Here is a 27827-nt window from a genome sequence, read left to right as displayed (position 1 = left end):
TATAGGAGATACTTCTTCACTTTCAGAGTTCTTAAAGAAAATACTGTTACCACCTTTTGATAAGAAGCAAGAACAGTTTCTTTACACTCATTTTTATTAAACAAATAAGTCTGGTAGTGGAACTTTTTTTATTTAATGCATAAACATATAAGTCTCTTTATTAGAGAAATTGTACATATTGGTGAATATGGTCAATGGTCACATCTATGGGTTAATTGTTTAAAAATCAGAAACAATAATTAGGATAGATTCTATGCTCTCTTCGTTACATTGTGAAGTGTCTTGTGTAGTCATATTCTATTGTTGGAATGACAGCTTGTACAAACTTCAAGAAAATTAGAAGATACCTATAGGTCTTTAGCTAAGGAAAACAGATTGGTAAATGGTACTATGATTTAAGCTAACACTGTAATTATCCTTATTAAGCAAAGATTTCTCAGAAAAAATATGGAAGACAAAATCTTAAATCAAGTATATTAAAAAAATTCACTCATGCAAGTTTGTTTCTATTCAACATGAGGTTCTCTGTAACTTTAAGACTGCCTGACCCATTCCCATTTAATATTTGAATGTCAAACTTCCTAATAAGTATGAATTCACAGGAACCCAATTATTTTGATATAAAAATAAGGACAAGGTTGTGCATATTTAAATGAGTGGGAAATGGTTCCTTTACTGCCTGTTAGTTTGCTAGGGTATGTTAGAAAATAAGGCAGGGTAAAGAATATAAAAGCACTGAAGCAAAAGAGAAAAAAATAAAGTGGAAACCCTCTGTAAGGACTGATTTTAAGTTAGTGCATGTACTTGCCATAGAATCTGCTACAACGGACTGTCTTTAATCAAATCCTGATTTTTTCCCTATGCTCCACTGTTCTTAGATATATTAAGAGCTTAATTTTTATTGGGGGAATTGATGAGTCCATTATTAAACACAGAGTCTTCCAAGTTGCTACCTAGCCTATAAGAGAGATGAACGCTCAAGTTATGCATCATGGGGTTTCAGGAGTAAATCTGGTTTAGACTAAAAGTTCTTGGTCTCTCTTTTTTTTTTTTCTTTTTAAATTTTTTATTGTTATGTTAATCACCATACATTACATCATTAGTTTTTGATGTAGTGTTCCATGATTCATTGTTTGTGTGTAACACCCAGTGTTCATGCAGAACGTGCCCTCTTTAATACCCATCACGAGGCTAACCCATTCTCCCATCCCCCTCCCCTCTAGAGCCCTCAGTTTGTTTTTCAGAGTCCATCATCTCTCATGGTTCATCTCCCCCCAAAAGTTCTTGGTTTCTTTTAATGCCAAACAGGACCAGTGTTCCTCTGAGGAACACACTTTATTAGCAATTCTTAAGTTATTTGTAATTCCAAGACAGCAGTGACCCCTCAGTCTACATCTAACACTGAGTGGCATGAACTACCAAGTGTAACATCAACCTAGCACTAGATTAATTCAGACTATTTGGCATTTAAATCATTGATTTTGGCTGCTATTGATGAATCCATGCTATGGGTACATGTATTTCAGGATCCAGCAGTTTAGTTTATTCCTCTTGTCAACCACAGAGAACTAAGTAGGAAAACCATAGTAAGATATAAAAAGGGTGCTTTTATCTGGAGAAAAATAAAAATACTATACTTTAAGAATATCTGAAATATACTTTGTGTGTTTTACTTTTTAATTAACCTATTTGTTAAGCTGAATTCTTTGCTTCAGAGACCTCAGAATGACACAACCTAACTTTACCTGATGGGAAGCACATTTTTTATAACAGTTAAATTGGAAATATACTTAGGGAAAAGATACTCATGTGTTATCTTCTAAATTAGTAGGTTACTCTTCTTTCATCAATAAATTATGCCCACTGAGTTTCTTTTCCATCAAGAGCAATGGTTTTATGTTCACATGCTCTTAGCCATTGCCTCTTGGACAAACAAAAAGCAACAAGCTGCTGCCTAGAAAAGTACCTATTGATCGAAGGCTCTGGAACAAGGCAGAGCTGACTGGTGCACACAGGGACATGTGCTAACCAACTGAACAAAGCAGAACTATCACAATGTAACATTTTCCAAATAAAGTCCTACTAAGACTTCCACATATGAGGGGCTAAAACAAGTTATAGGTACTGTGGCACTAACGCTGTACCAACATTTTCCAAAGAGAAAAAAAAAATCCTAGGAGCCAATATGCCACTAATGACATATATAGGTAAGGATACATATGAACACCAAGTTCTCCCCCTCCTTCTGCAACAGTCTCAATGATTTTCTTCATCACCTCAGCATGCCTAAAAGCAAAAGAACAAATAAATCTTATTAGCATAGAGTAATTAGATCAAAATTGGAAAAGCAAGTTTTTGTGAAGAAATCTACCTTATTAGTGTCTGTGATTTAATTTTAACATAATAATTATAAAATATTCTCCTCCCTACTCCCCAACAAGTCAGATTGTTGAGAATCATGTACAGTTTTATTGGAACACAGGCTAAATTTTAAAAGCTACGGTAGTCAAAATACAATAGCACTAGTTTCCCTATAACAGGGGTGGAAAAGAGTTGGGGGGGTGGTTAGGGCAGCAGAAAGCCAGAGAAAGGGAAATCATGCCAGGGTGTAATTGCAGAGCAAGAGCTCTCTGCTCTAAGAAACAAACAAGAATCAGACCAGGAAAATTCAAAAAAGCTACATGGTAACAGCTAATCAAAAAAACAGACATATTTATAATGCTGTGATTTTGACTATTCAAATATTTAACAGATAATAAGCCTAAATTGGGTTTTAAAAAAGCTAAGTTGGTTAGAGTCACCAAGTTATATATTTTTAATTTGTCCTAATGCATACTGTAAAATTTATCTGATTTTTTTTTTTTTATTTGAGGAGAGCGCATGAGAGCATGGCGGGAGGGTGAGGGAAGGGGAGAAGCAGACTCCTTACTGAGCAGGGAGCCTGACACAGGGTTTGATCCCAGGACCCCGAGATCATGACCTGAGCCGAAGACAGACGCTTAACCGACTGAGCCACCCAGGCACCATCTATCTGATTCTATTTAGAAATAATTTTTTGGCTTTATATAAAGAAATATGTTTATCTGAAGTTTTTGTCCAATCCACAAATCTCTTCATAGTCAACCAGTGTCTTTCCTCTGATATCAAAGTAATTGCCTAAGTATATGAACTGAGAAAAAGGCCGTGCACAAAAGAATGATCTTTTAGGTACACTCTGGCTTAAATAATGGTGCTTCAGTTTTTATGAATATAAACTTCATGACAGAGGCTGTCAACTTAGAAGATGAGAGTAAAAGTATTAACTCTGCGAATCCAAAAACATAACCTGAGATGGCCCACGGCAAGGCCTAAAATGTACTTGAAATCTCATCTTATAGACCCCCAACTTTTTTGCCCTATTTACATTACATTGCATAAGTCATTTATTAAAATGTTTCACATTAATTACCAGTTAAACTACTTATTTCTTTTCCAGACTAAAATTTACAAGCAAGAGAGAGAGACATGCCTCAGTTTGATAAGCACTGTCCTGAAACCTCAAACCACCACAGGAGCTGACAAAATAAAATGAAAACTTTTTAGATAATACAAAACTAAAACTAATGACTCTTGAATTACTTTTCAGTTAGCAATATTAACAACTCTTGACATTAAAAAAACTGGAAAAATGAACTAGGCTTTCTATACAATAAAGTTTGAGAATCAAGAGGCTGTAAAAAATGAGAAGAAAATATTAAAGAATTTTTAAAAACTAGAATGTTGCATCCAATTAGTCAATGGAATACTAAAGTTTTCATCTCAAAAATATTGTTACCAGAATTTCTCAATGTTTTGTGAAAGCTACCCATTAGAAATAACTGAACAAATCATGCATACAGACTCAGCTTCACTTATTTGGCCCTGAAGAAACACAATAATACAAAGAAAATCCCAAATTATAAAATGCACTTGATTTAGTAGGGCTGAACATCTCTCAACTGAAGAGTAAAGGAAAAGAGAACTCTGCATACATCTCTCTTCACTAACCAATAAAAAGAGATAAATAGGTCACAGAGAAAAACACAAGGATAACTTCATACTCCACATTCATAGAAGGCTACAACACAACAGAGCAAACCATGTCTAAATGATGGGTATTTTTTAAAATCTAAAAAGCATCTTCTAAATTATTCTTGGAGCTAAAAATAGTAGTAAAATCACAAAGATCTATACTATAATTAAACACACAAAGAGAGCAAAAAATATTAATGAATTAAACTTAAATTGGTGACCTTTTCCTTTTTCTTATACATTTAAACACAAGAACATTTCTAAGAAAGACAAAAGAGAACTGTATTTGCTTATTATATTTTTTTCTGTTAGGGCACTTTGTTTACAGATTGCCAAGTAATAAATCCATGAAGTACACACAACACACAACACACACACACACACACCTGCAGGGGTGAACTGAACACATAGGAGGTGGTGGGAGATGAGGGTGATTTTCAATGGTCACTGTTTTCTTCACATGATCTTGACTGATGTCTTCATACATGTGTTCAACTGTTAAAGGCTGTCTTTGCTGAAACAATAAAAAAATGTTTTGAAATCAGTTTAAAAACTTTTAGACCTAAACTTCCATGTTTAAAATACATTTATCCCCACCTCCCATATCACTTGTAATATAGAATTCCAGACTATTTAGAATTACCAGACTGTTTGGGGGAGAGTTTACAATCCATTTATGCCAATAAACGGAGGAGAGAGGAGAAGTCTCTACATCAATGCTATGTGACTTCAGCCACCATCTAATGCAATAAAGATCCCACAAAAAAAGCAAGTTCATGGCTGTCAAAGCATTTTATAACTTTACAACTCATATTTTGGGTCTATTTTGTTTCACTTTTTTGTTTCCCATTCATAATCATAAGAATGACAGGTTAAAACAAGTTAAATTTATTTGTTATCCTTTAATTCAATTAAGTAAATGAATTTAAAAAAAAAAAGGGTTTTCTGTCTTAAAGAAAAAACCACACATGCCAATATGATCATTCTGTAAATGCCTCCTTGTATATTCAACAAATTTAATACAACAAACTAAGTTTAATTTCCCTTTTATTTTGAAGGAATAACCCTCTGGGACCAAGCAATAAATATGTAACAGATTATTTCTGTTTGATTCTTTATAGTGTTACTGTCACACTGAATAATTCATAGTTTCTTCAAAATAAGAATCAAGTTCAGTATTAATCATGAAATTGTAAAATAAATGATTACTAAAATTTAGAAGGCCACAATATATACCCACAGACCAAATGACAAAGGAATTAAATCCAACAATTTAAAACATTTACATTAAAATATATTTTCTGTTTTTACCTCATCATAGCCGAACAACCATAGTCGTGGTGTCTGGTAATATTTATCATAAGTGATATAAAGGTCATAAGTTCTTGTTTGCAAAATAGCATCTTCACCTCCAGCATCAGTCTTAGCTTTACAAGCTTCTACTATTTTCCTTGTGTCTAGGGTAGCCTGGCAATAGGGGGAGAAATTTACACCCATTAAAATCAGTATGAATCTGACAGGGGCACCTGGGTGGCTCAGTCATTAAGTGTCTGCCTTCAGCTCAGGTCATGATCCCAGAGTTCTGGGATCGAGCCCCACCGTCGGGCTCCCTGCTCAGTGGGAAGCCTCCTTCTCCCTCTCCCACTCCCTTGTGTTCCCTCTCTCGCTGTGTCTCTCTCTGTCAAATAAATAAAATCTTTAAAAATATATATATAAATAAATAAAATAAAATCTGTATGAATCTGACAATTTAGAAAATATTTTTCCCCACTCTATATTTTTCAAAAACAAACAGAACTTAAAAGCCAAAGCTAAAATATTATATGCTATAACCTATGCAAACATATAAATAAAGGTTTATTGGAAATATCAAGATACTATTGTAAATACTAATCCCCAAGTTTATTCACTAAAAGTTAACTAAAAACTCAATTTACAAACCTCATCTGTTTCCAACAATCCACTTTCTTCATATTCTGTTATAAAAAGCAACAGAAGATTAATCAAGTTCAAAAAAATTTCCCAAACCAAACTATGTATCACTTCAGAGTATCATTCAAAACCTGGGCTTTTGCTTTTAACTGAAGATATTGAATAGGTATGAGGGACCGAATTTTACACCTCCAAAGCAGCAGATTCTTTAACTGACAGAGCCAGAGAAAGTTAGCTTGCCAACGCCTGGTCCAAACTACAGCCTATCAGCAATACTGAACAGCATAATGGTACTGTAGAACACTCAGTGACTCCATCGCATACACATGGCTATTTATATAATTGCATAAAATGTGCTCATTAAAATCATCATAGGCTTCCATGTTGCTGAATTCAGGGGTAAATTCCCAGTTTTCATCTTAACTGATCTCTCACAGGGCCATCTGGATGATTTAGTCCCACCTTGTTTGAACACTTTCCTTGGCTGTTAAAATACTGTATTTTCCTGCCTTTGTCTCTCACCTCACTGGCTTCTCCTTTACTATCTTCTATGCTTGATTCTTCTTCATCTCAACTTTTTTAAACACTGCAGTAACCAAGGGCTCAGTTGTTGGACCTTGTCTTTTCTCTATCCACACTTACTCCTTTGATGATTTCATCTAGTCTTAATGGCTTTAAATGCTAATAATTCCCAAATTTATCCCTGGCTACAAACCTGGATATTCGTTTACTTATGGCTCTACTGGAATGACTAATGTACATTGCAAAGAGCACACATCCAAAACTGAACTCCCAAACTCCCCCTCCAAAGCGATTCGGTCCTGTAATTTTCCTTGTATCAGTTAAGACACCTTTCCAGACACTGTCAAAAATCCTTGGAGTCACACTTGACTATTTCTGTCTCTCTCATGCTACTCCCTCTCAGCAGCAAATCCTTTTGACCCTACCCTCAAAATATGTCCAGAATTTTGTTTTTCATCACTTTCAATGTTACCACTTGAGCCCAAGGTGTTATCATTTCTTGCCTAGATTATCAAAATAGCCTAACTATTGTCCCTAAACCTCTTCTATCTGTTCTTAATACAGCACTCACAGTGATTCTGTTAAAATGTTAAATCTCATTCTAAGTTCTTTTCTACTTAGAAAAACCCTCTAATAGCTTCTCATCTCACTGAGTTGGAGCCAGGGCCCTACATGATCTGGTCCCAAGGTTATCTCACTGACTCCACGCCTTACTTCTCCGCCTCTGCGCTTGCTCCTCTCTGAACAGGTATTTATTTTTTTTAAACCCAATCAATGTGGGGCCTGAACTCATGATCTGAGATCAAGAGTCACATTCTCTACTGACTGAGCCAGCCAGGCGCCCCTGCTCACAGTATTTTATATACTACACAAGCTCCTACCTCAGCTCCTTTGCACTCTTCCTTAGATAGCCAAATAGCTTGCTCACTCACTTCCTGCCAGGCTTTACTTAAAACTCATGTTCTCAATTAGGTTTTTCTTGACCAACCTATTTAAAATAACACTCATCCTTCCCCAAGACTCTCTGTCTCATTCCCCTCCTTTATTTTTCTCCCTAACACTTATAACCATCTAATATAGCATATATATTGCTTATCTATTATTTTTTGTATGTCTCCCATAACTAAAATATAATCTCCATAAAATCTTGTCTACTGCTTTATTTCTAGCACCAAGAACAGTACCTGATATATAGATACTATAGTGCCCAATGTTTGTTGAGTAAGGAATGAAAATTGCCCGTTATACTAATTGTTATATTACCTGCTATACCATCAACACTATTTTTTTAAGCAAAATTCCACATAAAGCAATTTTTTCTTTAGCTCTTTCCAAGGGAATGTAACAAACACAATAAAAGGCTGTCAGATATTTAAGGCAGTCCCACAGCTTGTACTCTAAAAACAGTGCTTTACTCATACTATTCTTCCTACCCCCCACCCCAGCTTGGGTAACTGTACACAGTTCAGACAGATGGAATGCAGAAAGTATTTGTGCAAGGAGGTGGTGCTGACAATTATAAGACATTCAGGTGCAAGTGAAAATAAACAAGTACATTTGAAGTTCAGGAGATCTGGACTGGAAGTTTAGATATGAAGTTGATCACAGAGATGGTATGTGAGATTGCTGTAAGCAATTTTGGTTACAAGTAATTCATTTTGATTTCTTCAAAGGATGGGAGTTTACCATAAAAATAAGGACAAAACTCTTACTAGAATTCAGGAACAGATATACAGCTAGGTTTAATGAGGGCTTAAAAGTAATTTAGGAAACAAAACTGAAAAGTACTTTAAGGAGCGCCTGGGTCGGGGTGCCTGGGTGGCTCAGTCGTTAAGTGTCTGCCTTCGGCTCAGGTCATGATCCCGGGGTCCTGGCATCGAGCCCCGCATCGGGCTCCCTGCTCTGCGGGAGGCCTGCTTCTCCCTCTCCCACTCCCCCTGCTTGTGTTCCCTCTCTCGCTGTCTCTCTCTGTCAAATAAATAAATAAAATTAAAAAAAAAAAAAAAAAAAAAGGAGCGCCTGGGTGGCTCAGTTGGTTAAGTGTCTGCCATTGGCTCTGGTCATGATCCCCAGGTCCTAGGATCTGATTGAGCCTCGAGTCCTGCTCAGCGGGGAGCCTGCTTCTCCCTTCCCCTCTGCCCCTCCCCCTCACTTGTATTCTCTCTCTCAAGCAAACAAACAAACAAACAAAAGAAAAGGTACTCTGAGTCATGGCTACTCTGGCAATGTGGCTATGCATCACCTCCTCATCAGCAAACACCACTTGCTATTATGGTGCTTCAACTCCACTTGGCACCATCTTCCAGTACTGCATGCTATAAAACATTTCTATCTCACCATAAATTCTATCTATTTGGTCAAAAAAAAAGAAAGAAAATACATAATACATGAGCAAACTTTGTTCTGCTCTGAAATAGTTTTTAAGAATTAGCTTAAGACGGGGTGCCTGGGTGCCTCAGTCGTTAGGCGTATGCCTTCGGCTCAGGTCATGATCCCAGCGTCCTGGGATCAAGCTCCGCATCGGGCTCCCTGCTCGGTGGGAAGCCTGCTTCTCCTTCTCCCGCTCCCCCTGGTTGTGTCCCCCTCTCGCCATGTCTCTCTGTGTCAAATAAATAAATAAAATCTTAAAAAAAAGAATTAGCTTAAGAATCTGTATCTTCGAACTTTTAACTGCATTAAAGATTTATGACTAAGATGTATCCCACTAGAAATAATGCTATACAGACTATGTCCTAGGTAAAGCCCAACAGTCCAAGACCAAGGTACGTTCTGCACTAACTAAATTTAAACTAAATAAAATCCTCTCTAAGCTGTTAAATGTTAAAATCTAAAAATGGAGTACAATTCTTATCCACATCAATTACAAATATTCCAAAATCAACATTCTAGTGTGATTAAAGAAAATCTAGAACATACCTTCCATATCTGCAGCTTCTCCTTCGTCTTCTTCTTCCTCCTCCTCACATATTGCTGAGCAATCTTGAAGTTTTATACTGTCCTTTGAAATTAATTATAGTTAAAGTCACTTAAATATGTCCATTAGGTCAAACACTGAACACTCATGTGTCAGCACAATGCAAACCACTGTGAGAATAAGAGTCGTAAAGACAGTTCTTATCCTCAAGAAACTCCTACTCCAGTGGAGATAACAAATCCATAAACCAAATATTAAAAGTGATGTGCTAAGTGCTGTGACTGAAAAATATAAAACGTATCATAGAAGCACCAAGAATCATCTAAGCTAAATTTAACGATTTTTGCACTTCCAAAAAATAGTATTATTTAACCAATTCATTGGTTAAAATTACCTAAATTCTCACAACTTCTCTGAAAGGAGGAGACAATGTTAGTAGCACTTTACAAATGAACTCTAAAAGGAATAACACCAATATTAGAAAATTGGTTCAGAGTTTTAATTTATCATATAATTTAAAGGAGAAAAAATGTATATATTTATAAATCACATTTATTATTATAAATCAAACATATTCTAATTTGTTAACAATATTTTAGGATGACTTAAGTAAAATTATCAAGACTTTACAGTTACTATAATATGTAAGATTTCAGTTAAATTTTTAAGCTATATTTGCACTAGAATAAAAGAATAATACTAACCAAAGACAAGCCTAATATACAATTATCATTTTAAAAATCAATATTCTAAAAATCTGAAGTCAATGTAGTAAAGTATAAAAAACTGGACATTTAGTTTCACCCAATTTACAGTTTTACTTAGAGAAGATTTCTATTTACCACTAGAAACTTAAATTACTTTTAATTTTTACTTAAATTACTTATCATTACCACACCCAAATGTGATACTAGAAGATAGTATCTAGATAATTATTAGATGAGCGAATATCTAACAAACTGATCATTAAGGGAAATTTTAATCATGTTGATGTTATGGTGATCATACCTGAAACAGTAAAACAGTAGAAATCCACAAGAAAGATTAATACTTGGGTCTGGACAACAAGTATTGTAAGAAATTATAAAAAATAATGTAAATTCTATATTAAATAGGAAATGACAGGAAAGACATTCAAGTTGTACATTATTCTAAGGAGTCATCTTTTAGTCTGACATAAGGATGTTAAGTGGGATAACAAGTACCATATTAACCATTACTGCATTTAAAAAAAATTCTTGAATTACCATAAACCTATCAAAAAATGCTATCCACACTACTCTGCCATTTATCATTCCCAAAGTGTGAAGCATATACAGTTAATGGCTGGAGTAAACAAGATTTTCTAAAGTAGCAAAAGCCATTTTGGTGATTTCTCTTTAGTCGTTCAAATTCTCCAAAAAGTAGAATTTCAAAAGAATGAATTTTCAGGCCAATGAAGTGAACTTTAATCCCCAGCAAGCATAAAATTGTACATTGAAAAAAAAAAACAAAAAACTTGTTTTAGTTTCTAACACTTCCTGTTAAGACCCAGTTATAAATCCCAAAAGATCCAAATGACAAAAACACACACAAGAGAGTATCTTAAACTAGTAACTCTTATACTAAATGTTTTATAAGGACAAAAGAAACTCAATTACTCTGTCCAAATTTCCTATCCTCTTAAGAGATCTGTTAAAAAATAATTAAGAAAAGGTAAGGGTAAAGGCATTTTGTATTCTTTTCAAACAAATATATGAAAACAACTGCAATCATTTTCTCTCTAGAAATGAAAAGCTAATATAATACAGACAGTCTGAATTAACTGAAAATTTTCAATCAGAAAAATTCCACCAAGTTATAGATTTTTACTCCCCTCCCCACAATAAATCATACAATAAAACCTAACTGATTTAGCTTCCACTCAGTCAAAACATGTATTTTGGATGATGTTAAAGTTTACCTTTAAATTTTCAAAAACAAAAACTTCCACCCAAAATAGCAGTGAATTAAGAAACTATAAAATTTAAACAATATTATCATTAGCATCTAATCAGCAAGTACATAAACCTCAAAAACCTCGATTTACAGAACATCTGGTACTTACACTTAAGAATAAAAAGCTATTTCTTTTAAACTAGCCTAGTAGCCTTCCCAATTGGTGAAAATTAGTAGTTACAATCTCAAAAAAAATTTTTTTAACCATACAACAGACTAAGGAAAATAAGCATTGGGCAGCAGCAGTTTGGATATAGGGAAGTGAGAGAAGAAAAAAATAACTGGAATTTTAAAAAGCTTGAAAATAATCAGGTTGAAGAAGAATATATATATATGCAAATAACTGTCATTGAAATTTAGAAATGTAACTAATTAACCAGTACCTTGCTTTCCAATGTAATCTCCTTAACTGCTTCAGTTATTCCTGCAATACCTGTTTAAAATTTAAAAAAATAACTGAAATTGTAAACATCTTCTATTTACCAGATTCAAGCAACATATAAGCACTTAAAATTACCTAAATTCTCACAACTTCTCTGAAAGGAGGAGACAATGTTAGTAGCATTTTACAAATGAACTCTAAAATGAATAACACCAAAAACACTTTTCAAATTGAAAAAAAAAAAATACCAATGTGATATTTTACCATGATTATTCTACTCTATCACTCATTTATTATTCCTCATTTACTCTCCCAGTGTGAGTCTCTACCCAACATATTCATTCTCAAAGTGAACACATTAGGAGACTACAGGACTCATATTTATTTTTATTCAAAACCACATTGAAATTTTCTCAAGAAGATATTAATATTATTTGTTTCAGAAATCTAGGACATCCAGAAGTAGTAATACCACACCACATTTATATGGGGCTTTCTATTTTATTGTTTCCATAGCTTATTTCAGCCTTACAAACACTATCCTTTGAAGTAATTAATAAATCATTTCTCCCTATGACGAAATAAAGTCTCCAAAGATGAAATAACTTGAGTCTCACAGTTAGTGAAGAAATTGGGATTCAAATCCACATGTGCTAACTTTTAGTTCAATGTTCTGTCCACTACACCTCATTAAGCAACTACTTTGAACCTACTTGTCTCAATGAAGGTGGCACTATGCAGAAGGGGCACCACAAGTCAGCTAAATAATATTTCTAATTCAAAATACATGTCAGTGTTTTTAATTCAATAGTTCAACAGGATGAAATACACTAAAGAGGAAAAAAAAACACCCTACATACAAAATAAACTTTGCCCCTTTGTTAATCTTCTAAAACCTTTATATACCTGTTCAATATCTCCAAACTTAGTAACTTACTTTCACTAACAGAAAATGTCACAATCCACAGCTCTAACATAAAGCTTTTACTTCATAGTTTTTCTACAAATTACTACATAATAAATATAATTATTTCATAACAATAAAACCCAAATCTTGGCAAGCTGAATTGGTATTACAAAACAATCAATGAATCCAGTACTTAGATACAAACAAAATAAACCTCTTCAATCCATCTCAATATAATAATGTAGTAGTATTCCACTAAACTAGACTCTTCTAAAAGTAGGACATACTGGCAAAGAAAAGAAAAGCTCAAATGACTCTAATGAGGGTAATATTCTCAAGAACTGTGATGGTTAATTTTATGTCACCTTGGCTAGGTTATCATGTCCAGATGCTCAGTTAAATACCAATGTAGATGTAGCTGTGATGGTTATTCTGTAGATTTTAACATTTAAGTCCAAAGACTGAATAAAGTAGATTACTCTCTATAACGTGGGTGGGCCTCATCCAATCAGTTGAAGGCCTTATAAGGAAAAACTGAGGTACTCAGTAAAAAGAAAGAATTCTGCTTTCAGACTGTCTTCAGACTTGAATTGAAACAATCAACCCTTATCTGGGTCTTCAGCCTGCTGGCCAGTTCGTCCTATAAACTGCCGTCTTGCTAGCTCCTGCAATCATGTAAGCCAATTCTCAAAATAAATCTATCTACACCTAATACCTGTATCTATATATACATCAATTTTTCTGTGTCTCTGGAGAACCATGACCAATACAAGGGCTAAGAGAAATAAAAGAAACCTATGAGAAGTAAAGATGAAGCAAAGAGAACTGAGGTGAATAAGGAACCAGGCACAAGACCTTCTAAGTCAACTGGAAGCAGTGTTTTAATCAAATCACAATATAGTTTAAACTAAAATTCTAAGGATATCTCTCCAGCAGGGCAAACATTTTTTCAGCTGAATTTCTAGAATAGATTTTCATCAATCCAATCACACTGATACCTATTTATCTCCGTAACGAATGCCTCTGTAAATATGCACCTAGATTTTGAGTTAGTGATTATGGAATTGAACACAACCAGACATCAAAATAAGTCATTTACTTGACATCAGAAACACAGTGCTATAACTAATGGCTCTAGTTAGTCAACAGTTTCCTACACATGTGCTGCCCACATCTTCCACCACAGGAACACTAAAGCAGAGCACCTGAACAAATTTGGAAAGATCAAAAAATAAAGAAGTCCATCTACCAGCACTCTCAGTGGGGGAAATAGGATGATTCTTTAAATCATTTTAAAAAGTTGTTCAATCCACTATTTTCCCAAGGCCTTGACATTAATGTTAAACTCAACTCATCAAGAAACAAACAAGTTTCAAATCAAGAAGCCCAAGTCCTGAATCTATGCCTATATCATCATAAACACATGACAATGTCCCTTTTTAAAAGTAGAGGGAAAACTGACCTAACAAGGTACTTTTTCCTGTGCAGATTACTTAGTTCTCTGACTACTGCAGTGGGTCTCAGCCGATGGCAGCAATTTTGCCCTTTATGGAGTATCTGGCACTGTCTGCAGGCATTTTGAGTTATCACAACTGGGTGAATACTACTGGCATCTAGTGGGCAGAGACCAGACATGCTGCTAAACATTCTGCAATGTACAGAAAATGCTACAGCAAAGAATCATGCAGTCCAAAATGTTAGTAGGGCTAAGGTTAAGAAACCTTGCTCTAGTACTACTTCTGATATACCTGCTACTTTCTAGGACTTCATGGGAGAAAACTTATTTTTTAGTATTCTAGATTTAAACTTAGAACACATTTTCTTCATTAAAACTAAGTCATAAATGGCATTTATATAACTACATAAATTAACTATTATAATTAAGTACTATCATTAATTTATAGTATTGTATATAACTATATTTATATAACTATGTGCATGCAGATTAGTATACGCTGCTATAGCTAAGTTAGTATCGCTAAGTTAGCATGGCTAAGTTAATATAGCATAGCAGCATACGCTAATTTGCATTTACATAGTTATATAAATATAGTGGCAAAATAGGTTTTTAGGACTTGAAATAAAAAATCATCTTCAGGCTTATAAATAACTTCTGCAAACATACACTTACAAAAGGCTTGAATTTAGTCAATTCTTTTAACACAAATTTATTGAACAACTTCTGTACCAGATACTATGTCAGATACTGAGGATTCAACAGTGAGTGACTCTCAACCTAAGGAGTGTGGTCCTTACAATCCTCTTATAGTCATTCAACAAATAAATATTAAATACTTCTAAATGCCAGCTCTCTGAGTAAAATAAACATACATATAGTTCCTGTCCTGAAGCTTATCATCCAGCAATGGAATGACATGTAAATAAGGAATTCTAAAGCAAAGTAGTATGCCTATGCAGCAGTTCTGTCTTTCTTTCTTTAGAAATAAAGAAAATGATATGGGTATTTTCAATTTGCAACTGAAGTAGCAGTACTATAGAAATTTGGTATACTCCAAGGGCATTTTTTCTTTTTTTCCAATTTGTCTTCCTGCTTCTTTTCAGATAAAAGTCTACTGGGACAACTGTACCTTACGTATCCCTTGTTTTTGTTGTTTTTAAATCAACGCTGTAATAAAAGATTGTAAAAACATTTAAAACAATTTAAACTAATATATGGTCTTCTATTTTCCTCTTACCTGTGTTATGATAAGTATCTACCCATCCCCCATCACCATCATCTTCTTCAATGATAGCTTCCAATTCATCTGAATATTCCATCTGTTTGCACCGCTTGTAGCATGGCACTATAAAATAAATGGCAAACACAGTTACTAGCACATAATCTGCTTCCTATAAATCTATTAGAAAAAAGAGACAGTTTAGTCCATTTTAAGGAAATATTATATTTCACTTCTAATAAAAGTGATTAAAGAGTTGTATGCAGTCCACAGACACATTAATGACCACATTTATCTTTCCCTAATGGCTTTGTTAGAACACAAATAGAAAGGCTCTACTGGAAATTTTCTATGTATTCTTTACCCTGATGGTCTGTGAAGAACAGCAGGCTAGAGCCAGACATAACATTGTTCAACTTTAGGCTAATGAATACCTTATTTTAACAGCTTTACTCTCAAAACAGGAAGGCACCACCTGTCATTCTCAGGGGTGGTAGAGGTGACCTCCAGTTTGCAATGCTATAGTAACTTTTAATATGTATTTCATAATTCTTATTTAAGTTCCAGCTATTCATAATGGATAAGCCAGTGTAAAATTCACTAAATTGCTACATTTTACCATCTTACACAATATTGGAGCCAAGTTTTTCATACAGTATATGTGTCAATTAACAGGTATTATTCATATAAGCCTAAAACTTAACAATTATAATGTAAAAACACGATGAAATGGCTATTAACCTCTTGATTTAAAAAAAAAAAGCAGGATATGAATGATCAATTCTAATAAAACATATGCTGTAGGAAAGAAAAAAACTGATTTGTTATATGTATTTTCCCTTTCTGTTAATAGATAAATTAGGACAAAAATCAATGCACTTTATGTGGTTAGATAGGGACTATAACAACCTTCTGATGCTGTTTTCAAAATTAACTTCATAAATGACAAACTAGAAGTTTCAAAAACATTTTTTGTTCCTAAAGGCAATCTTTCAAAGACACAATCTTTAGCTTGGAACTTTTAAATGTCAAAGGTAGTATCAATTTCATTTTTCATGACAAATGTTTATGTCTAAAGAAGATCAAAATCAAATAACCAAAAAGTTTATAATTATGAAGTCAACTTTAAAAAAAGGCAATCAAAATTCCAAATTCCAAATTTGCTTGGGCCCTTTCCCTCCACATCTTAAAACTAGACCTTTTTGGCAAAAAGTAGTGACAAAAAGGAAGGAGGTAAAAATGAAATACAGAAAAAAATACTCTAGCAATAGAAAACCCAGAGTTTCATCAAATTTCCAAATTTCTGTATGGCTTCAAGCATAAATTAAGATCAGTAAATGCTAAGGTTTTGGGCACCTGGGTGGCTCAGTCGGTTAAGCATCTGACTCTTGGTTTCAGCTCAGGTCATGATCTCAGGGTCCTGAGATGGAGCCCCACATCAGGCTCCCCACTCAGCAGGAGTCTGCTGGAGATTCTCCCCTGCTTCTTTTGCTCTCTCTCTCCCAAATAAATAAATAAATCTTCAAAAACAACTTTTAAAAAAATGCTAAGGTTTTTTGTTTTTTGTTTTTTTTTTTAATACAACTCTTTGTGCAAAATTCACTAATATATGCAATGTAATTCTTACCATTTTTGGTGACCAAAAATTGTTTGCCTGTTGGTAGGTATGCCTTCACTTTCAATTCTTCCCCTGTAGCCCTTTAAAAAGAGCAAAAAGCACCAAAACATAAGAACTATTTTAAAAGGCAAAGACAGAACAGAAGATATCACATGTAAATATTAAAACTACACGATCCACACTCCTGAGAAAATTGTTTTAGGACTAGTTTTGGAAGGATGCCATTAAGTGATGTATGTTAGGGCATGGAAGAGCATAGCATTATAAGTGAAATGTACTAAGAGACGCAGAGAGACCTAAGAGAATTTAAATTAAATATTAGATAAAAAAGACAGAATATAGAACTATTAAGCAACTATTATGTTTGCCTCTAAACAAAAAGAAAATGTTGTTCCCTAGGGAGTATAATCTCAGACTTTTAATTCTCAAGTACTGCTCATCTTCAGATCAAGAAGAGGCAGAAAAATATCTGTAGGACATTACATAACAAAGTAGGTGGTTGGCAAGATCCCTAAAATTGGAACGGAGAGAAAAAAGATGCTTTGAATCGCAAGATGGTGATATTAAAAATAATGACTGAAAACAGAAAAAAAAACCCTTTCATTGAGTGTTTACTTAGAACTCTAACATGCATTATTTTTATTTACTCCTCAGAACCCTAAGAGGTGAGTAATATTAATATCCCCATTTTAGCTTAAAGAAGTCAGACTGCTCAAGGTCAGGAAACCAGAACATAGAAGAGCAAGTGAATCCAGGGCTCCTGCTCTGAAACACTACTCTCTCTGTGGGTCAGACCAGCTATACCACTTCTGATTTTTCATAGCTACCCTGGACTATCTTACTAAGAATTTGTTCAAAGATTCTTCTGTGGGTCACCTAATGGAACTGGCCAGAGCTGGAGTGGCATGTGTTATCTGTCACAAACATCTGAAAAAAACTTGGAGTCTACTGCCTTTTATCAAAGCTTCAGTCTAAAGTTTAAACCACAGATACGAGCACAAGATAAAGCCAGAAAATGACCTACTATCTTAGTAACCTTCTAGGCTTCTTTAAACCATTCTCAAGTGTCAAATTCAATAATGACATGGCAATGCCTGAAGTTCTGAGTGAAGAATATACAATACTCTCATGATGGCACTTGTAGACACAAAACTGTAACATGGAAATAACCTGTTTCTAGCATTGGTTTAAAATGAATTGTTCCGGGGCGCCTGGGTGGCTCAGTCGGTTAAGCGTCTGCCTTCAGCTCGGGTCATGATCCCAGGGTTCCGGGATGGAGCCCCACATTGGGCTCTCTGCTCAGCGGAGAGCCTGCTTCTCCCTCTCCCTCTGCCTGCCGCTCTGCCTACTTGTGCTCTCTTTCTGTCAAATAAATAAAATCTTAAATAAATAAATAAATAAATAAATAAATGAATTGTTCCTTTGGCCCCAGTTCAGCCAGAAGTGCGGACGCTGGAGTAGTGTATAACTGAGTTCTAAATTATTTCAACTATCACAGTTCACAAAGTGAAACTATAAACTACCTGCTAAAAAAAGATCCTGTCCATATACACATATTCCTGTAACAATATTATAAATCATATGTCTGAACTAATTAGACAAATAAGGACTATCACAAAGAAACCTGAAGAAATGTGTATCTATTATATTGAAGAAAATCCTAAATTAGTTCCTTTTATAAAATGGATGTTATTTTAAATTTTATATACCTATTTGACTTCAAATACATAAAAATTATAGGCTAGAACAAAGCTAAATATAATTTTAATAGACAATTTATAATTTAAAAAAATCAATCACCCTTACTAAATCATCAGAGAGCTGCTACGATATTAACTCAGTTTTAAATATGAAACAGAAATACATATAAGGAAGACAAGGGCATAAAAATAAATGAACCTGACATTTTGGCCTTTCTTGGTACATTAAGAAATAATGTTCTAAAAGATAAAGCGCAATTGATAAAAAGCCGTAAAACAATTTTGGTTATGAGTCAAATATAAAAATTGAGAAGAGAATAGGCCACATCTAAAAGAGAGTTCCAACTTTGGCTTAAAATAGTTTTAACTATTTATACGAAGGAAAACATTATCAGTTCTAACTTTATTTAGAAACCCTGCTCCCAAATTAAAACTGTACCTTTCAACCACAACTGAAAAAGTGTCACTAAGGGAATTAAAATAAAAAGAAAAAAGGATATAACAAGTTGAACCACTTACATCCAAACAAGATGATAATTCAAAACAATTCTAGCCTAATTAAAATAGCTCTGCCAGTATTGGGATCACTTTTTCAGCCACAGTCAGGTGGTTTTACCCTAAGTACTTAAACATAATGAAACAGCATTTGTTTTAAAACGTTCTCTTATTATTCAGAATATTTAAAATATGTTATGAGATCTGCTAAGTTGCTTAAATTACTTTTTTTAAATTAACTTTTACAATAAAAAAAGTTTATGAAAAAAACAAAAATGTAAAAAGTCTATTACCAGCAGATTTCCAGTTACGGCCTTTAATGAGTATCATGAACTTTCCCTTTCAACTAATTCCTAAAGTGCGAGCATACTTTTGAACCTTATAGAAGGTCTTATGATTAAAAAACCTAAGACTTTGCAAAATATCTGCATTTATTAATGTTATAAAAATATTCAGTAAACATTTCAGTTTGAAAAAAATGAGCTGGTCAAATTTATTAAACTCTTGAACATTATTTTTTAAAGATCCACCACAAAATCAGACCTAGACACTATAGAGAGAGGGAGTACTAATGAAGAAGTAAAGGCATTTATCTTAAAAATGTCTCTTTTATTCTAACAGAGCAATACAAAATAGGTATAACAGCCAATTTGTCAGCCTTTATTTTACCTTAAGTATCACTGGCACACTGCTTAACAGAAAAATCTACTAGAACAGAGTTAAATTGGTCATTCTAAGGTTCATGCCCTCATACATTTTGCAAACTGCCACAATTATAAAGTCATATCTTTTACTAATTTCTATTCCTCACTCAAGATTACTTACCATTGCCATGTTGGACAGTGGTGGACTAAATGATCTCCAGCTGCCACAAACTATTTAGAATTGAAAAGGAATATAAAAGAAAAAGGAAAAAAAAAAATTGAACATCACTGAGTGTAAGATGATAAAAAACCGAAGTGATCATCCTGTGTAAGCTTGATACCCAATAATCATACAAATGCAAACAGCACCAAACTTGCTCTACTAGTCTGATGATTTTTGATTATTACACTGCAAAATTTTTTACATCCATAAAGTTTAAATTTTGCAAGAAAAAACACTGAGTGCTATTTATTTATTTTAAATTCAATTTTTATCATTGGATTAAATAATGCCAAAAGGATACAGTATTATGAAATGAATAAAGGTAACACTGCAGGATTTAAAATGTCAAAACCATTTTATGGATAAATAAGATGAAGACAGATTCCTGCTGGGGGCTTAAAACTCAACGAAGATCTTTGAGAAAAATTACTAAATAGATAAAGGCCTATGATGTAAGGAGTTTATGACATCACAGTGCACATTTCTCTCTCTTTTTCACGTTAACAAGAGTGAAAAATGTAATGCCAAACAATGGGGAAAGTTAGAAGCTTTTGGATTGACTCAGAAAATACCAACACAGTTAAGAAATTGAATCCTCTAACACCTTAGACTTTCTGGGCAGGCTGCACATTGCAAAAGTTTTTGTTTTTCTTCAGAAATCAAAAACAGACTCAGGAAGAAAGAGTTTAACCTTTTGCGAATTTCCATTATACATGAGCATGAACTGACCTTACTGTAAGACAGAAATCCTGCTTATTCTTGAGAGCAGAAAATGAAAGAAAGTCTCTTAAGCATGACTGCAGTGTCCCAACTCAGGCAATACAGACACATACTTTCCTAATTACTTCTATTTCATAATAGCTTAACTTAAATTCATGTATTGTTCATGGTTAATTACATAGCAAAAAAATACAGTATCTTTAATCTTCTAATGTTTGTCTCAGAAAAGAATTTCTATATATAATACTCTATTTCCATTTAAGAGAGTAAAAATTTTATAAAATAAGTTTTCTAAGAGTAATTTCTTTCAAGAGATACATTAACAAGATTTAACAGCATATTCCCAACAGCAACTTTTCAAATGTTTCTATTCTTGTATTTTAAAGAATCTTATTATTATTTCAACTAGTTAGGTAAAGACAAAAACCCAAATAAAAACAATACTCCCTCCCAAAGTTTTAAGCATTTTAGGTCGTTGTAACCAAATGCTACCTTTAACTCTGTGGTTACCAGGAACTAATTTATCACCACCAAAAAGATATTAATTCAACAAAATGCAAGCAAACAAAGAGTTAAAAATTTATAAATTCTTTAATGATATTGCCTTCTCACAAGACTCTAATATTTTATTCTCTGGCACCTCTAGTAGCATCTATTAAAAAAATAATAGGAGCACCTGGCTAGCTTAGTCAGTTGAGCATCAACTTATATCTTGGGGTTGTGAGTCTCAGCCCCACGTTGGGTGTAGAGATTACTTAAAAAATAAATAAAATTTTTTAAAAAATAACAAACCACTAGAAGGTAAGAAAAACTATAAAAGAACATAGAATTGCACAGATAATTAGTACATGTGTATATCTGCCCTCTTTAACAGTGGCCATTATTGCAGGCTTCATATGCTCAAATGAAACAAAATGTAAGGCAGACTCAAATTTCTCAATTCTCAGTATCCCTTGCAGGAGCTTTCTCTCAGTGACTAAATATTATACAATACTGAATACCTCCAAGATAGAACAGTTATTAACATTTTGGTCAGCAACTTTATCCTTCAAGCTATTCTACTACTAATACTCTACTTAAGTCATACATATGTATATTAAAGTAATTTTAGTCAGGCAATTCTGTATTAGATAATGACTACCCCTCTTTTTAAACACAGTACTTCCAACAGCTCTCAATGAAAACACAGAGAGAGCTGGAGGATAAGAGCCAGAAGCCCAGAAACAGTAAGAGAAAACAAATAAATAGATCACCTCAGTAGATCTTTTATCCAAAGCAAATTATGTCTTGTTTTCCTCCTCTAGACTCATTCTAATCTAACTCAATCCCCTAACCATGCTCTATCTCAATCAGCATTATGTGGTTGGTACCCAGCTAAGCTAGTTTTGCCTTGCATTTTTTTTTAAAAAGGAGGAAATTCATAAACCACTTAATGATACAGTTAAGTGTTATTCATTCTATGGTTAGTAGCTGTTTTAAAACAGCTTCAGTCTATCCAATGACCACAGACTTGCATCTCTAACTCCAACCATCTATTTACCAATTAGTCATCTTCCCCTAGATAAAGCCAAAGAGTGCAAGAAGAACAGCATACTTTCATCCCTGCTCCTGATTTCAAATAGTTTTAAGAGCCAAGTCTAAATTACACCTCTGTTTGGCAAGAAAGTTAACAATATCAAAACTTAGTTTTATGTGGCATTCAAGGTATTAAACTCATGGTGCCTAAGGTAGAATAGGTCCTTTAGAGAATGTCTAGCCAAAATCCCTCATTTTACAAACAAGGAAACATGACTGTCAAAGCTTAGATTTGTCCAAGTCAGAAAAGGAGAAATTAAGAGAAATGGGCCTAGAAGGCAAATCCCCTATGTTCTTTCTATACCACCATGTGTCTTCATTAAAAATAAAGATAATTTTAGATAAAAGATCAATTCAGCACACCATCCTCAGAACTCACAAAGATTTGGGACTCAAAAGATTCCATCACAATTGAAAACTGAAAGATCAGTTAATTCTTAGGCTTGAGGTCTTAGATCTGGCAATAGCCAGATCATAAAATATGCCCCAATTCAAAATGTTTCTTTCAATACAGTAAGTAAAATTCTATTGCCAAATAAGTGGTATTTTTAATGAAAGTTAAAGGTGAAACTTAAAATAAATTCTTTGCTATTTATTAAGACTAAAAAATAAGTCTGATGCAACCATAACTATTCATGAAACTGGGATGTAAAAGGATGTTTAGAACATCCTTCTCTAAGGATAACAAAACAACACTTTTATTATATAGATTTGGTGACCAAGTAAAGTGATTCCTCAAATTATTCCTTCAAATAATTCTATGTTAAAAGTTCAATAAAACACAACTCATCTATAAAACAGACATCAGTTTCAGTATTAAGCAGATTCAACATTACTTGGTTAATAGAAAAAATGAAAGAATTGTGAGAAAAAAATCAGCATTAAGTATGTAGCAATAAAATATTTAAGCTAAATATTGAAAGAAAATTTAATATCCAAGCAGAGAGCCAAAGTTTCCAAATGAAAAGCCACAAAAACTCATGTTTGATATAGACAGAGGCAAGACAACAGCAAACACCACAGAGCCCATTTTATAGCCTCAGTGTAACACAAATATGAGTGGAGGGTAAACAACCATCAGAATCTTTTCCATTCCCTCTCCCACCTCCATTTCTAAATAAAGAGGAACTATAAAGAAATATGAGAAGTGGCAAACTGAGAGAGAAGTTACATCCTCTCTTATGGGAAGTAGAAATCCCTATAAAATTGCTAATATAGTCAAAAGAATCAAGATTGAAGTTTAAGATGTTTCCTTATAAAGCCAAAAAACCACCCAGATAAAATATAATAGCTTCAGAATATCTTTAACACTCACCTCTTCTGGGGTGATAACACCTGTTTCCTTAAACTTTGATTCCTAAAGAAAGCAAAAATAACATATTATTTTTCACTTTCAAATTAAAAATGTTTGTGGGCAAGTATTTGTCTGGCACCCTTCCAGGCAACAGAGCACATACAAAAAAGAATCTATTACTGGTACCTGACCCCAAGGAATATACAAGTCTAATGAAGGTAACTGACATGAAAATAATTACAATGCAATTTGATCAGTGCTATAATAGAGCAAAGCTCTTTGGAAAAACATTAAGCCTTACAATGATTTTGTGAAATGACCAAATATCTTTATTTTACAGAAGAGTAAAAATGTCTTAAAAATGTTTAGGGAAATTTTACTATGCAGCCAACATCTCCAACATCTCATTTCAATTGAGTAACACTAGAAAATCTATAAGTCATAAATCATTTAATCCTTTCCCATTATTTATTTAATTTTTTAAAAGATTATATTTATTTATTTGACAGAGACAGGGAGAGAGGGAACACAAGCAGGGGGAGTGGGAGAGGGAGAAGCAGGCCCCCCGCGGAGCAGGGAGCCAGATGCGGGGCTTGATCCCAGGACCCCGGGATCATGACCTGAGCCAAAGGCAGATGCTTAATGACTAAGCCACCCAGGTACCCCAATCCTTTCCCATTATTATCTCCAAGATATTGATACAATATTTTCTCCTCTAAAGCAAAGATGCTATTTACCAAATATTTCTAAATTTTAAGTTAAATGTTAAGATTTTGTAGTACAGTCTACAAAAATGAAAGGATTCATTGATGAACATCATTCATTCAACAACTATTTACCGAATAACCACTATGTGCCAAGCACTATTTGAAGTAAGGGGGATATAGGAGTAGGTAAAATAGACCAAACTCAGCCTTGTCCTCATAAGGAGTTTAAACTTTAGTGGAGTGAAAAAGCCAAATGGTAATGAAAACCACAAGGAAAAAAATGAGGCAGCTAGGAAACTGGTCAGGGGTGGAGTGAGAGTGATGGCTATTTAAAATAGGATGGTGGGGTGCCTGGGTGGCTCAATTGGTTAGGTGGCCAGCTCTTGCTTTCTGCTCAGGTCATGATCTCAGGGTCCTGGGTTGGAGCCCAGGGAATGGTGCCCAGGGCATGGCAGGCTCCATGCTCGGGGCGGGGGAGTCTGCTTGAGGATTCTCTCTCTTCCTCTCTCCGTCTGCCCCTCCCTCCTCTTGCTCACACACGCACTCTAAAATAAATAATCTTAAAAAAAAAAAAAAATAGGGGTGCCTGGGTGGCACAGTCGGTTAAGTGTCCAACTCTTGGTTTCGGCTCAGGTCTGATCTCAGGATCATGAAATCAAACCCTGCATCAGGCTCCATGCTGGGTGTGGAATTTGCTTGAGTTTCTCTCTCCCTCCTCCCCACCTCTCTCTCTAAAATTAAAAAAAAAAAAAAATCTAAAACAAATAAATAATAAATAGGATGGTTAAGAAAACAACGGTTTCACTGACAGGTGACTACTGAGCAGAGACCTTAAAAAAATGAACAAGGCACAAGGCTGTAAAAGAGCACTTTAGGCAGATGGTGCGCCGAGTACAAAAACCTGAGGCAAGAGAGTATTTGATGGAGTAACAAAGAGGTCAGACTAGCTCAAGTAAAAAGTGAGCAAGGAACAAAGCTACATTGAGATAAGGGCCTCTATCCATCAAGTAGCGGCTTGAAGATCATTGTAAGGACTTTGGCTTTTACTGTACCTTGACTTTTCTTAATTTCTACTTGCTAGGGTAAGTCATTGTTTTCTTTCCGAAGGATTTAGTTTTTCCTTCTTATGTCTAGTAGGAAACTACAAGGATCCTCTCTGTAAATAGGGACAGGCAAGGAGAGGGTCAGTAATTCTGCTTTCCTTATTACTGAAAATACATACTGACAAATATATACTGACAAACTAACACTTTCCAGTTTGGAGAATAAGCAAAATGATTTCTCAAAACATAATTCTGTTATAAGTTCGATAAAATACAACTGGCCAATAAAACAGAAGTTTGTTTTTAAAGACTTTATTTATTTGACAGAGAGAGACAGCACAAGCAGAAGGAGCAGGCAGAGGGAGAGGGAGAAGACGACTCCCCGCTGAGCAGATAGCCAGATCCCAGGATCCTGGGATCATGACCTGAGAGGAAGGCAAGATGCTTAACTAACTGAGCCACCGAGGCGCCCCTGAAACATTAGTTTAATATTTAATTTGGGAACTCTTTTTTTACTTTCTCTCTGAAAATAAAGAGTTTAACAATCGTATATTATTTAAATGCTGCTTATCTAGGTAGACATGTTTCTGAAAAATGACATGCAAAAGAATCATTTGATTCAAACATCAGAATAATTTTCAATTTCAAAGTTGACTAATATTAATTACAAAGAATTTTACAGTAAAAAATATATAAGCATAGCAAGAGTTGGAATTTTCATTTATAAACTTTTCTTTTTTTGTTTTAAACTTGGCCCAACAAGGTATCATTTTAAAATCAGTCTTAGAAATAAATATTAAAAAAAGTACATGACTAACATTTCCCTTTGTCATGGAAAGGGAGCAAAGTAAAACTATCCACTATTCTTCTTAGCATACTAGGATAACTTATTATAAAGAAGACCAACCATATCCAAGGATATTTCATCCCCACAATAAGATCTGTAAAATTTTCATTGAAAGCTTAAAAAAATAAAAGCACTTAAGCAAGAACTCCCTATTCATTTATTCTCATTGCTCACTTATCAGAAAGGAAAAAGTTACAATGACAAAAAACTTATAAGACTTATAAAACTTGAATGTACTTCTAGAAATTTATCTCTGAAAATTAAAGTCACTGTTAAAATAGCTAATCTGTTACTACTTTTACTTTAAAAACACTGTATTATTGACAAAGGAAAAAAAAAGAGTAAATATAGGAGGATCAAGCTGCTGGTTATTAACAAAGAAGTACAGGATTTACAAAGAGTTTTCGGCTATTTTAAAAACTCGGAAAGGGAAGTTTTGCCTGTTAGTTGGGTTCAACGATGCTGACAGAGATAATGTTGCAATTCACCTTGTTCCTCTGAAATCTAACAAGAGGGTACCTCAGTCACAACTTACTATTTCAAGCTCCTAATTATAAGAGACTTTCTATGACGTTTGAAAGAAAATACTGACATGTCATTTTACTACCAAATACCGATTTCGTTTTTAAAAAGATAAGCAAAACTAAAAAGTTTAAATGACTTCCAATGTTAAGATTTATGTTCTCAAATCTACTTAGCTGCCGACCACCTTCCAACTTGACGTACCCAGACGCGCCGGGTTCTGACGGGTGGCGACAGCAATGCGCACACAGCGTCGCTCCAAGTTTACCTGAATTCAGAGCCCGAAAGCCCTAGAGAACAGCTCGGTAAGACCTCCGGTAGGGCTGCACCCTTTCCTGTGTCCCACCCTCACCACCTTCCTACACTTTCCCCGCCGGAGGACACGGTGTCCCTCCCGGCGCCGGGTCCTCAATTCCTGCGGAGTTGAGCGTGTACCTGACCAGCCCATGGCAAGCCCGGCCTGGCTTACCTTGAGGACCGGGGTCAGGTACTCAGCCACTTCCAGTGCTTTTCCCTTCACCGTGTTAATCACGTTCTGCATCCTGGGGCCGGAGAAGCGGCCGGCCCCGCGACGGGGCGGCAAGGGCAGCCGGGGAAGGGACGGGAGTCAGAAAAAATCCCCGCTGCCGCCGACGCGCATCAGCACCCGGCCGGCGGCACCCAAGGGGACGGGACGCGACGGGACGCGACGGGACGGACCGGACGAGGGGGAGGGGCGGCCGGCGCCAATCGCGAGGGCAGGGCGCGCGCTGCTCGCCACCCAGGCAGTTCGCGGCGGACCGGGCCAAGGTGTCACCTGGCCGCGAGGGAGGGCGGCGGGGACAAGGGGGGAGTTAGGAGAGGCGGGCGCACGCGCACCCCTCGCCTTCTCGGGAGCTGTCTTCTCCCCCTTGCTTCACTCGCGCCCCTTCCGGCTTCCCCTTCTCTCTCTTGCCGTAGCTCCGCCGCCACCTGGGCCTCACGTGACTCAGGACTCTCCCGACACGTGACGCGAGAAAGGGTGCGCTGGGGCGGGCTCAGACCGCTTCTTCCCTCCTTCCGGAAGCGTACACTGAACGCGCCTGCGCAATGGGTACC

General features: G+C 35.2%; 1 protein-coding gene across 1 annotated transcript; it reads right to left on the bottom strand.

Annotated features, from left to right (window-relative positions):
- Nucleotides 1–109: 109 nt before the first annotated feature.
- Nucleotides 110–27671, bottom strand: ATG3 (autophagy related 3). Its single transcript, XM_035000172.1, has 12 exons — nt 27220–27671; nt 23653–23694; nt 20001–20050; nt 16990–17060; nt 15381–15488; nt 11779–11828; nt 9421–9502; nt 5992–6026; nt 5362–5517; nt 4437–4564; nt 2218–2286; nt 110–347 (listed from the first exon to the last, which is right to left on the bottom strand). The coding sequence occupies exons 1-12, from the start codon at nt 27289–27291 to the stop codon at nt 266–268; spliced, it is 945 nt and encodes a 314-aa protein (XP_034856063.1). The 5' UTR covers nt 27292–27671; the 3' UTR covers nt 110–265.
- Between the last annotated feature and the right edge of the window lie 156 nt (nt 27672–27827).

Source organism: Mirounga leonina, unplaced genomic scaffold, assembly GCF_011800145.1.
Source record: "Mirounga leonina isolate KUSES-001 unplaced genomic scaffold, KU_Mleo_1.0 Mir_115, whole genome shotgun sequence".
NCBI lineage: Eukaryota > Metazoa > Chordata > Mammalia > Carnivora > Phocidae > Mirounga > Mirounga leonina.
The sequence above is the reverse complement of the archived record's forward strand: the minus strand, read 5'-3'. Positions and strand labels throughout refer to the sequence as shown.

Coding starts and splice junctions, on each gene's coding strand:
- ATG3 (XM_035000172.1), bottom strand. CDS start 27,291: ATGCAGAACGTGATTAACACGGTGAAGGGAAAAGCACTGGAAGTGGCT. Junction 23,695..27,219: donor ACCTGACCCCGGTCCTCAAG/GTAAGCCAGGCC, acceptor TGCTTTCTTTAG/GAATCAAAGTTTAAGGAAAC. Junction 348..2,217: donor GGAGAACTTGGTGTTCATAT/GTATCCTTACCT, acceptor AAAGACCTATAG/GTATCTTCTAATTTTCTTGA.